The following is a 12,208-nucleotide window of genomic DNA, read 5'->3' as shown; positions in this document are numbered from 1 at the left end:
ATGCCAAGCCCTCGGGATCGGTGCTGCCTTAAGCCCATGGGGGCGAATTGATTATTTTCACTTGTTACACTGAGTCCAGATAGTCAGTTAAAAGCACGGTTCAATATCAAAGCATCATGAATTGCCCATCTCGGACTGACGACACCCTACTGCACGATGGGTGGAATCAGAACCCGCGCTTGCTCTCTCCCGACCTGACCACCCGCCAAGACCTCAATGGCATTTCAAACACCCGTGAAAACAAAGACGATGATTCTGGCCCAGGCACTCTGGGGGGAAGTTCTAATTGGAAGGGCATTCCTCCGCTAGAGGAAAAGGATGCAGGGAATTACCTTAGCCCGGGGTGCGAGGCGTCCCTGACAATGTCAGGTATGAACAGCAAGCATATATTTTTAAACAATAACCTTCTAACGAGTGAGCAGGACGTCTCGCTCCCCAAAATACTCATGTTGGAATTGGCCACACAGGGCTTAATCCAAATAAAGATGTTTTTCCATCATACCAAAGTATCAAGGATTGGGCGTTATGGCTCCTCTCCGTGCTTCTTGTCTCGGCAGTCATCTCCTTCGGTAGTCTGAAGCAGTATTTCACATCTAAACAACCTCTCATACTGGAAGCACCTGCTACACAGCAGTATACGGAGCCAGTCAAACGATCAAGTTGTGCTCAGGGAGGTACCCGCGGTGCATACGACCTACCTCTACACGTTGCAGCCCTCTTCATCATCCTAGCCACTTCGAGCATTGCGTGCGCATTCCCCATCCTTGCAACTCGATTCCCACGAATGCATATCCCACCCGCATTCCTTTTTTTCGTCACCCATTTCGGTACCGGTGTCCTCATCGCCACAGCATTTGTGCATCTCCTTCCGACGGCGTTTACTTCGCTGGGAGACCCATGTCTATCTAATTTCTGGACAAAGGACTACCCTGCCATGCCGGGTGCCATTGCCTTGGGTGGTATATTCCTCGTCACGGTCATCGAAATGGTATTCAGTCCAGCCCAGAGTATCTGCCGTGGAGGGAACCAGGTGCCAGCCGAAAAGCCAGCTTCCAGGACAGCTGCTCCAATCCCAACCCTTGATGTCCCTGCATACCCCAAGCACACTAGGGTGCCGATCTCACACGCCGCTAGAATGGATGGCCGATCTCATCTGCGAGATATGGGTCCGCTAATTGGAAGGTCCGCGAGCATTAGCCGAGCTATCAATCGCATGGGTGAAGGCACTGAAGACATAGTTCGAGTTTCATCTGCGCCTGATATTCGAACTCATCACGAGAAGGATAATGGGGCTATCGAGACAGATGTGGAGCGTCATGACGATACCTTCGCCTTAACCCCCGAGCAGAAGCAGAAAAAAGAGACCATGCAGGTCTACCTTCTTGAGATGGGCATTCTTTTCCACAGCGTGTTTATCGGCATGTCACTCAGTGTGTCGGTTGGCAGTGAATTTGTGATTCTACTAATTGCCATTGTATTCCATCGTGAGTTCTCCATGTCCATATGCTTAATCAGAGCAGTGCATTTGACTAAATCGACTACAGAAACATTTGAAGGTCTGGCTCTTGGATCCCGTATTGCCTCGCTTCCCTGGTCAGAGAAGCAACTCCAGCCTTGGATCATGTCCCTTGCGTATGGATGCACGTAAGTTAACTCCCACTCACTTTAAACTCAATGGTGCTGACCAAGGTCCAGAACACCAATCGGGCAGGCTATTGGCCTGGCAACCCATACACTTTACAGCCCCGACTCGGAGGTCGGTCTACTTGTTGTCGGCGTCATGAATGCCATTTCAGCTGGACTTCTGATTTTTGCCTCGCTTGTGGAGTTGATGTCGGAGGACTTTCTCAGTGATGAGAGCTGGCGCATTCTTCGTGGGAAGAGAAGAGTTTATGCCTGCATCCTAGTATTCTTGGGTGCTTTCTGCATGAGTATCGTTGGCGCCTGGGCCTAAACTCTCCGCGGTGTGGATGCTCTGGAATATTTGGTCTGTTACAGGCCGGACAGTCGGATTCGTTCGTCAGTAGAATCGCAGCTGGTTAACTTTTGAGTGAAGCCTGTACATAGAACGTTGGTCAGGGACGTTATTATAGTTGGCTTTCCAGTATATATAGCAAAAATATAGATACCGACAGAGGGTGTTGCTTGTAACCCCTAGTGTCAAGTTGATAAGAATGCTAACAGTGCATTGTATCTCCTCGAGGTGGGTGCAATAGAAGAGAAACTAAAGCAATATGAGTGTTATATGATATTAGAATCTCCTGTTAGATAGAGCTACTCCACCACTATACCCCGATACAAGCTAAGGGAAGAGATTCTGATGGTAAAGGGCTGATATAGGAAAGGAGCAAAAAAAGATTATCCGTCCCAACTACTCCTGGTGAGGATCGAAACCCTGGCCAGTTTCACCATTGCTGACCTTCCTAATGCGGTATCACCCGTGATCATTATTCCATCCAGGGAGGATTTTGCCAGACTAGCTTGAACTAGGGTCAAATAGACCATCTAGGAATCATTAAGACAAGATATCCATTAGCTAGCTTTCACGATATATCACCCGGCCCACCAGGCCCTGCTCTTTCGTCCATATTCCTCGGAGACCACCTGGGAATCATTGAAACGAGATATTCATTCGCCAGCATTCACAATTTACCACCGACCCCACCGACTCCTTCTCTCTCGTTCATATTCCTCTTCATTGTAGCCATCCCATTCATCACGCAGATCACTAGCTGTCCGGACAAAACTATCAATCCGTTGACCTCGGAAATGTTGATTTCCGTAGCAGCTGATCATCCCAACAATATCACCATCACCCAAAAACTCAATCCAACCTTCCTGGTCATCTTCAATGCTCATTTCACCCTCACCAGTCTCCCGTCCACGCCACTTAAACGGAATCCTACCAAAGGAGGGCCTCATGGGTCTTTCTGGCATCCACAGTACACCCTCAAACATCCCGAACTCGTATGCTCCCCAAATCTCCCGTCCATTAAGGCGGAGGGATAAGGTGATCCCGTCAGATGGTATAGCGTGTGGCCAGCTGTCTTCAATATCAGAGGAACGAACTTTGTACGTCCCGTTGAGTAGGCCCAGGGTGTGTTTCAGGGTTCGGGGTGGAGATGGTGGGTCTGAGTATGCATTGAACCAGCTCGCATTGTCAATGTTCATCTGTTCATCTAATGCATCGTAAGGATGTTCTCCGTTCTACTCGGGTGGGTTAGCTACGTGCCCTTTGTGTTTGTGAATTGGGGGGGAGATTTACCATTCCACAGGCGAATTCATACGAGGGAGGCGCATCCTGATACTCAGGCTGCTCAGGCCATCCGCTCGGCTTGGGGTCATTCGTGTTGTCTTGGGCCTTTTTGCCATACACGCGGCGTTTGGCAGTCTGTGGTTGATTAGCTGTCTCCTCGTCATTCGAGGTCCTCTTTCTCTTGGCTGGGGCAGTTTGAGGCGTAGCTGGCTTGGCAGCTGCGCTTTTGGCAGCAGCCTTCGTCGCCGCAGGTTTAGCCGCGGCTTTGGATGCAGTAGTATTGCTCTCAGTGGTTTTGCACGCAACCGTCTTAGAAACTGTGATAGTCTTGGTAGTAACAGTCTTCGTCGTTGTGATCTTGGTATTTGCCTGTGGCAGTTCCTCTGAATCCTGTTTCTTCCATTCCTTCTTCAGATTCTTTTCGATTTGTAGGCTTTCCTTGGGGACACTCAGGGCGCCATCTTGCACGGCTTTCAAGAGCCTTATCTTAGCAGTAGCCTTGACCTTTGACGGTGGCAGGCCATAGTGAAGGAGCTGTGCTTCATACCAATGGCCTGGGTGATCCGGTGTGCTCTTGTCTGCCCTCGAGGTATCGTAAAGAGCTTTTATCTCAGCTGGCGCTGCACGGCGGTGGATTTGTCCTCCCGACGCGGCGACATAGAATGTGTCGACATTGAAGGAGAATTGACCGTTGGTGACAGGCGGCATGATGGGTTCAATGTCTAAACACAGCGAATATACTCCGTACGGGGTAGAAGATTGACAGATGTGGGCCGTACCCGTGGACCACGGCTCCACCTTGATCTGCGCCTCATCTTCATGTCATCTTCGCCTCTCAATACTTTATTTGATCTTTTTTTTCTCGCTTTCTTCTCTTTCAGAATTTGTCCAATTCGTACATAAGTACCACCTAGGTATGTTTACAATGTATGCATGCAGATCTTGCATAAATTATTGACCTTTGTGGGCTCAGTTAGGTATATACAGTCAACGATGTTAAGTTTAACATTTGGGTATAATTTACAAAAAGTCCACCGGAGGGAGCTCTCTCTGTTCTAGAGCCACCTGTACACTATACTGCATGCTCTCTATAGCCTCTTCCCAGCTTATAGTTCCCTCGGGTCGGGACCCTTGTGGCTGTTTAGGCGCCTGCTGCTGCGAATGATCACCGACCAACCACATCAGCCAACGCACCACTGAAACAGCTTTGTCCACATCCTTCTCTTGCAATATCACACTGGACAGATATTTACATAACGAAGTAACGTCATCACCGTACGGGCCGCCATCTGCAAAGACTTCATGCCATGAGCCAACAGCATCTCGCAGATCTGGTAACTGGGACAGACGCTGTGATGTAAATACGGGACGTTTGGGGAGTGGCGGTAGAGGTAAAAGTTTTTCTACGGCAATTGGTGCAGGAGGAGCCTCCTGTGCCCGAGATGGAGGTCTTTGTGCAGGTTCAGTAGCTCGCAGGCGCTGTTGCATGCGGGAGCGTTGTTGTTCTTCAAGAAGTTCTTGTCTGATATCTTCAGGTAGAGCAGCAAGGAATTCGGCTGAAGCTTCGGCTGGCTCTTCGACATTTGGTGACACTTGTCTAGACAAAGCCTCTTCATTCAAACTAGCAGATACAGCCGCTGGGCGTGAAAGAACGAATCCAAAGCTTGACTGATCCAGAGGCTTGGGCTTAGGCTTGTTCGCAGTCGTCGCCGACTTGGGTGGGCGACCACGCCTCTTTTTTGGTGGCGAGACTGGTCTTCTCAGCTTGAGAGAGCTAGAGGTTGATGGGCGCGACTCTGGTACGGCCGGCGCCAGCGGCGGCGCAACGTTAGTGGCTGGGTGGTTATAATATCCTAATACTTCTTGGCGGACATCTTCAGGCAAAGCCGCCAATGCATCTGGGTCAAGCTGGGACTGCGGGGGAAGGTCTGCTTGGACAGGCTGTCGTGCTTCACGCGGGAGAGGACAAGGAGAGCCAGAGCGAGGATCCTGGCGCGGCTTTGCTTGTGCAACGAGTCTTGATCTGATATCCGTAGGCAACTCGGCAAGGACTTTGGGATCTGCTTGAGTGGGCATGATAAACTGAGACCCCGAGATGTTGAGTGGCTTGTGGGCACTATCGCTGAGTACTGGATCCGCTTGAATACGAACAGAGTCATCTTTCTGCGGACTCTCCAGCTCGTCAGGGTCTGCATTTAAAATGACTTTCTCGCGAGGTGGAGATTTCTGGAATTTCAGTTGTCGCTGGCTGCTCTCGGGCCCTGAAGGGCCAGACTTGATTGGTTCGAGTTTGGTCATCTGTACACCAAGACCTCTCAAGTCTCCAGGCGAAAAGTTGAAACTTCTCAACATCGATATTGCCTCTTTCCCAATGACTTCTGGTACATTGGTCGCAACACCAAGAGCGACGCTCTTATTGAATGTATCACACTTTCCATGGCCGAGATGCTTGACCGGTTCTAGAGGAGCGTCCATCGATCGACGCATGACCTTTAGGGTGAGCTGTTTTCCCTTCACCATATTTTCCATCAATCTTCGATTCAGCTCCTCGCACAGAGAACGCACAAAGTCATCTGCTTGGTCCTGATTGACAAATCGAATCCCCCAGTTTACCTCGGCCGAAACAGATTTCCTCATCGTTTGATCGCCGACTTCGGTTCGATCAATTCCGCGAGCGTATTCCCATAATTTAATTCCAGTTTTGGGTCCCAGGGCAGATATCAGTCTCTCTTTTGGGAGATCTCTGAGGTCTTTGACAAACTTCACACTCAGCTCTTCGAGTTTGATTGCCATGCTACTGCCCACTCCAGGAAGATCGCGAACTGTGAGATCTCCAATAAAGTCCAGAACAGCATCTGGCTTTAATTGAAACTGCCCAGCAGGCTTGGCTTTTCTGAGAGACACTTTTGCGAGCAGAATATTGTTGCCAATTCCGACAGAGACTGCGCATCCGGTTTTCTCCTTGATTGAATCGCGTAAAGCTTGGGCAATTTCATCCGCTTTCGCTTGCTCGCGATAAATTGATCCTTCTGATATAGTCTTTCCATCTGAGCCGCCAGCTTCCAAACATAGATTTGTGACGTCAATCAAAGCCTCATCGATACTTACACTTTGCACCGTACCATCAATAGCAAGTATCGAGGTGTAGAACTTGCGACTCGCATCTTCATAGGCAGGGAAATCATACGGCAGGACGTTGAGATCGGGGCATAATTGCAAAGCTCCTTTCATCCACATCCCATTCTTAACACCTTGAGCACGTGCAGGATAATTACAACTAGCAATCTCAGAGCCTGCTCCAGAGCCATGGGCGATAGCAACCGGCTTGTTTTGGAGCTCGGGGCGTTTTAAAACCGAGACAGCCGCAAAGAATGAGTCGAAGTCGACATGTAGAATGTACCGTCTTGATCCAGGGAAGGGTTTCTTTTTCGATATCTGAGACTGTGCATTTTCCTTCGTTGCGGCCTGCAGTTGGGCTTTCAAATCCGCCTTCCAGGTTGACAAATGATGGAGGCGAGACTCTCTATAATACTGCTGCAGGAATTCCGGATTGACAACCGAGGACTTCTGCATCCTTGGGTCGGAAAGGAGCTGTGCATTGTACTCTTCAGAGGTCAAAGCGGGTTTTGATGGACTTATTTGGTCGAGAGGCGAGGTTGACTCGAGGTCAACCAATGGATCTGGTGAAGTGGGCACTTGGTCGGAGTTGGGAGCTTGTTGTGGGATTGTAAATTGTGTTACATCATTGGCTGGTGTCTCTTGTTGATACTGAGGATCATGAACTTCCTCCTCTTTCTCCATAGTAAAGCTAGGGAAGTCACCATAGTCTGACTGGGATGATTGGCTCGGCATGGTTGGTGTGACCATCTGCGGGGCCTTGGACCGCGTAGATGGGATCAGAGGCTTTAACGAAGAGTCGAGACCTGCTTCAGTTGTGCTCATATCTCGGAGCTGAGAGTTATACCAACTAGCCCTTGATTGTTCTTTGTAACCTGTGCGAGGGGTATTTGTCTGGCTGGTAAACCGGCCATCGTCAAACTTGAGCACCCTCTGTGCTTGACCTTCGTCTACTATTCTAAATTCATCCCATGGCAGTAGACGTCCTGCTTTGATGCTGTCTGTCACCCACGTAGGTTTCACTATGCGGTAGCGGCGGAACTCTTCACGCTTCTTGGGTGTCAGAGCACTAGCAATGATATGAGTGGCTGTAGTTTTGCCATCTAAATATTGAAGGAAGCCACCCCCATGGCTGACAATCAAACGGTGCAGGTCTTGCAAAGAAGGTTGAGTGTACCCATTGACATGGGCAACTACACCACGGAATATTGGGGGGCAATCGCCAGCTGATGCTCGAATTTCTGCGTCAAGATTCTGTAACTTCAATTTTTTCCGGCGCATATAGTCCCCAAACCCGCCGAAGCTGGAGGCCTCATATTCCTCTCCTGCTTCATCATTGAAGTCATCTAGACACAGTCAGATAAGAGCGGGGACTGATATTTGGACTGAACGTACGATTTTCAATGCGTTTGCGCACTGCACTAGAATTTATCTCATGACGGGAGCCCATTTTGGGCTACAACAACCATCATGACCAATAAGACAGTATAAAGACGAAAGAGGGAAACATCCATGCCCTTTCGCGCGAAGCTCGGTAATCATCACGTGGATCCAAGCTTTTGGAAAGCGGTCACCTGTGGCAACACACCAGCGGTGAATGATTCGTTGATCTCATTGATCGATTTTTTTTTCTCCAATTTTTTGCCGCATTTGTTGCTTGGGAGCATCTTTTCTTTTCTTCTCTTTTCTTCCCTCCATCCACATCCTTTTCCACGTGGTTCATTCTCTTTTTGAATTTGATCTTCTTTCACCTCCCTCAATCTATCCTAATTATTCACAATGTCTGCCGTTCAGCCTGTCGCAGTCTATGCGCTCCGGGTTCCTCCCGGTGCCATGGTTCAAGCAGTTCCCAACGCTGCTGCTTCGGTCAGTCTTGCTGTGATGATCAATTACTTGATGGCTTATGCTAACATTGAATCTAGTTCCGCATCAGCATGGCCGCTATCGATCCCGATGAGGCCCCAGAGTTCGAGGATGACCAGGACTCAAGCAAGCCTTCCCGCTCCACTCTGAAGATTATTCGCGCTCCTCCCGGTCTTGACCTTGACGAGGATGACGAGGATGATGAGGACTACAGTGATGAGGAGGAGGAGGAATCCGATGAGGAGGAGTCCAACGGTGGCCCTAGTGACAAGGAGAAGGCCCGCAAGCTTAAGGCAGCTGCTGCCCTCAAGGACCTCGAGGACGCCATGGAGGAAGATGATGATGAGGAGGATGATGATGAGGACTTCGACCTGAAGGCTGCCATCTCTAAGCTCATCAAGGGTAAGGGCCCTGCCCTTGACGATGAGGACTCAGAGTCCGAGGAGGGTCTGGAGCTCGATGAGAACGTTATCTGCACCCTCAGCCCCAGCCAGGTAAGAACAACACCCTATTTGGTTTCACCACTTGTTGAATATTGACGTCTAATACCCCTACAGATCTACCAACAGCCTCTGGATATCACTGTCTGCGAGGGTGAGCCCGTGTTCTTCAAGGTCACTGGTAACCACACTGTCTTCCTGACTGGTAACTACGTCATTGGTCTCGATGAGGGTCACGACCACGACCATGACCATGACCACGATGATGAGGACGAGGATGACTACGACCTGTCTCCCGATGAGGATGAGCTCGACATGGATGAGCTTATGGCCATGCAGGATGATGATGAGAGCGATGACCTTGATGACATTGAGGACCCCAGAATCACCGAGGTCGAGAGTGAGGAGGAGGCCCCTAAGCTTGTTGAGTCCAAGAAGGGCAAGAACAAGCGCGCCGCCGAGGATGAAGTCACCCTGGATGATCTGATGGCCAAGGCCAACAAGGCCAAGTCTACCAAGGCTGAGGAGCCCGCCTTGACCAAGGCCCAGCAAAAGAAGCTCAAGAAGAACAACGGCGATGCCGCCGCTGTTGAGCCTAAGGAGGTCAAGAAGGATGTTAAGAAGGATGCTAAGAAGGAGGAGAAGAAGGATGACAAGAAGGAGGCCAAGACCGACAAGAAGGTCCAGTTCGCCAAGAACCTCGAGCAGGGCCCTACTCCCTCCGGCGACAAGCCCACTGGCACTCTCGGCGTTAAGGAGATCCGTGGCGTCAAGCTGGACGATAAGAAGCTTGGAAAGGGTGTTGCTGCCAAGAGCGGTAACACTGTCGCTATGCGCTACATCGGCAAGCTCGAGGACGGCAAGGTCTTCGACTCCAACAAGAAGGGCAAGCCTTTCACCTTCAAGCTCGGAAGGGGCGAAGTCATCAAGGGTTGGGACATCGGTGTCGCCGGCATGGCTGTCGGTGGTGAGCGTCGCATCTCCATCCCTCCTGCTCTCGCATACGGCAAGAAGGCCCTCCCCGGCATCCCTGCCAACTCTAAGCTTGTCTTCGACGTCAAGCTCCTCGAGATTAAGTAAACTGCTCGATATTGCCATCCGTCTTTTCATCGGGGTGTTTGAGGTTACCGGTTCAATTGCATCATTCCTGTGATATCCATTGCTGTCTCTTTTTTCAGTTCACTCCCCCACTGCATTTGGCAGGGATGAGATGATCGCGAGGAATTTGTATCCCTGCATGGAAAAAGTGACCATTTATTGCTGTTTATTATATACTTTGTACTAGTTTCTTTATGAATTGATCATATGATTGAGTCTTAATGTCTATTCCAGTGTAAAAAGAGGATTGCTTCTTTACCTTTTTTTTTCTCTGATTATACGGGGCTGTATACCTTGCCCCTCTTGCCCTTGCGTCGCAACAAACTTCCCCGATATGAAACCCAATGTTAAATAACAGGGAATAGGGCTGCCTGATGCATGATCTTTTATTTTTGTATATATGAAACGTGGATATTTTTTGTTTCATACATGTAGTCTCGGGTATAAGTCCACGGGTGGTTCCCTTTGCCTTTTTGAGGCTATGGAGGCGATTGCTGATCAACGTCATTGCCTCTTTCCAGCCAACCTCCCAACCTCTCTAGAGCCTCTTAAGGCTCACTAAATCAAGTAATCCCTTCCGATTATTCTTTGTTCTAACACGTTACCTTGCCACGTGTGTGATACATTAACCCCTCCATCACTTCCTGTTCTTCTTTGTCCAATAATCTTTTTTTTATGATGGTCATCTAGCCAACTGTGATCACTCCCCGCAGATAAGGCCATGACTCGTGACTGCTCTGGTGCTTATCGATTCTATCAGCTTCAATCCTAACATCTGCGTTGTACAACATCTTATGACTCTTTAGGTCATTATCAGTCTGTATTGCGACATGGACAGCAGCGACCGCATGTTATGCCATGCCTGTGGCAGGGTTTGGACAAAGGAGGATGATTTGACATGCCCGTATTGTGAATCCGAGTTCACAGAAATAGTACAGTGAATGCTTTCTCTCTTGATTGATTTAATTCTAACATTATCTATTCCTCTAGATTGAGATTCCTCCAGAACTGCCTTCCGAAGGTTCCCCCTCACACCGTGCCGATTCCCCGTCGCCTTCACGCGCCAACCCGTGGATAGATCACAATCCTTGGGAACGTGACACACAAGAACGGCAAGCCCCTGGGCTTCTCGGAAGTGGCACTCCTCCATTCACCTCCTTGCGCACATATAGATCACCCGACGGCCGTTTCTCCTTCAGCAGCGCGACACTTGACACTGGAACTGCTTCTAGTCAGCGCAACAATGGCCCGAACCCTATGGTTCCGATGATGATGCAAAGCTTCGATACAATTCTACAAAATTTAATGGAGCCAAATCCTCGTGGATATAGGGGATACGGAGAGGACCCCTTCCATCCTCAATCCTCTACCTCTCCCGACTGGCTTGAAGACGACCACCTCAGAGGCTATCACCCAGGCCTATCTCCCCGCAATACAGATGCACCGCAACCTAATAACCGCAATCCGATGGATATAAATGAGTATGTAATGGCTCTATCTGTTCTGATTGTTTGCAGACTGATCAGAATCTAGAATCATGGACGCCATTCGCGCGGACCTTGGGGTACAAACCATGCGAAGCTCTCGTGGAGCTCGTGGCCTGGCAAGTCCACATGCTCTTTCGATCCTGTCCGCCATTCTCAACATGAGTCGAAACGGGGATGCAGTATATTCGCAACAGGAGCTCGACCGAGTCATCTCACAACTGCTTGAGAATACTGGAGGGACCAGCACTGCAGCACCGCCAGCATCTGATGCTGCCGTTCAAGCTTTGCCGAAGAAAAAGGTTAACGAAGAGATGATGGGATCTGAAGGGAAAGCAGTGTGCTCAATTTGCATGGATAATGTTGAACTCGGCTTGGAAGTCACAGTTTTACCATGCACGCACTGGTTTCATTTCAACTGCATCCATGCATGGCTGACCCAACATGATACTTGTCCGCATTGCCGGCGTAGTATTAATTCAAACACAGCGTGAGTCTCTATGGGCTATATGCACAAACCGAGAACTTTCACCTGACAGTATATTCCACAGAGGCGGAGAAGGCACCTGTGAGAATCCGGTAGTGATCCAAGATAGTCCTGACCAATCGAGATCCCAACGGCGTCACAGTTCTGCTCGCACCGCACGCAGTGGTCGATCCTCGTTGTCTTCATTGCACAATCGGATTTCACCACGCCGGTCCCCTACACCGGATGAGGTGCAATCTAGCAACCGACGGTCCAGCCGCAGTGAGGGTAGCAGTGGAGGGGGTTTCACCAGTTGGCTGACAAACCGATTTGGGAGCAGCACATGAGAAGAATCGACATATCAATATTTATTTGCACGCGGCGGGCCCTTTTTTTTTTTCTTCTTGGTCTTCGGGATGTGTTTCACACCATACTTCATCTATCAACTTTAGCGATTCGACAGGTTCGATTACTTTTTCTTTCC

At 49.5% G+C, this 12,208-nt stretch overlaps 4 protein-coding genes across 4 annotated transcripts; 3 read left to right on the top strand and 1 right to left on the bottom strand.

Annotated features, from left to right (window-relative positions):
- Nucleotides 1–116: 116 nt before the first annotated feature.
- Nucleotides 117–1,954, top strand: zrfD (putative plasma membrane zinc ion transporter; the record flags this gene model as incomplete). The annotated part of the gene is made up of 4 exons (XM_016737685.1): nucleotides 117–369; nucleotides 423–1,484; nucleotides 1,545–1,644; nucleotides 1,696–1,954. The coding sequence occupies 4 exons, from the start codon at nucleotides 117–119 to the stop codon at nucleotides 1,952–1,954; spliced, it is 1,674 nt and encodes a 557-aa protein (XP_016598741.1).
- Nucleotides 1,955–2,649: 695 nt separating this feature from the next.
- PEX2_004060 (putative DNA damage repair protein Mus42) lies at nucleotides 2,650–7,823 on the bottom strand (the record flags this gene model as incomplete). The annotated part of the gene is made up of 5 exons (XM_016737684.1): nucleotides 2,650–3,207; nucleotides 3,266–3,978; nucleotides 4,036–4,060; nucleotides 4,451–7,719; nucleotides 7,769–7,823. The coding sequence occupies 5 exons, from the start codon at nucleotides 7,821–7,823 to the stop codon at nucleotides 2,650–2,652; spliced, it is 4,620 nt and encodes a 1,539-aa protein (XP_016598740.1).
- Nucleotides 7,824–8,152: 329 nt separating this feature from the next.
- PEX2_004050 (FKBP-type peptidyl-prolyl cis-trans isomerase) lies at nucleotides 8,153–9,756 on the top strand (the record flags this gene model as incomplete). The annotated part of the gene is made up of 3 exons (XM_016737683.1): nucleotides 8,153–8,239; nucleotides 8,296–8,730; nucleotides 8,794–9,756. 3 exons carry the CDS (start codon nucleotides 8,153–8,155, stop codon nucleotides 9,754–9,756), a joined length of 1,485 nt encoding a protein of 494 aa, XP_016598739.1.
- Nucleotides 9,757–10,604: 848 nt separating this feature from the next.
- Nucleotides 10,605–11,974, top strand: PEX2_004040 (putative RING finger domain protein; the record flags this gene model as incomplete). The annotated part of the gene is made up of 4 exons (XM_016737682.1): nucleotides 10,605–10,706; nucleotides 10,765–11,255; nucleotides 11,308–11,596; nucleotides 11,888–11,974. The coding sequence occupies 4 exons, from the start codon at nucleotides 10,605–10,607 to the stop codon at nucleotides 11,972–11,974; spliced, it is 969 nt and encodes a 322-aa protein (XP_016598738.1).
- Between the last annotated feature and the right edge of the window lie 234 nt (nucleotides 11,975–12,208).

This window comes from Penicillium expansum, assembly GCF_000769745.1.
Source record: "Penicillium expansum strain MD-8 chromosome Unknown contig8, whole genome shotgun sequence".
In the NCBI taxonomy this organism is placed as follows: Eukaryota; Fungi; Ascomycota; class Eurotiomycetes; order Eurotiales; family Aspergillaceae; genus Penicillium; species Penicillium expansum.
Note: the sequence above shows the minus strand (reverse complement) of the source record. Positions and strands in the feature narration are given on the sequence as shown.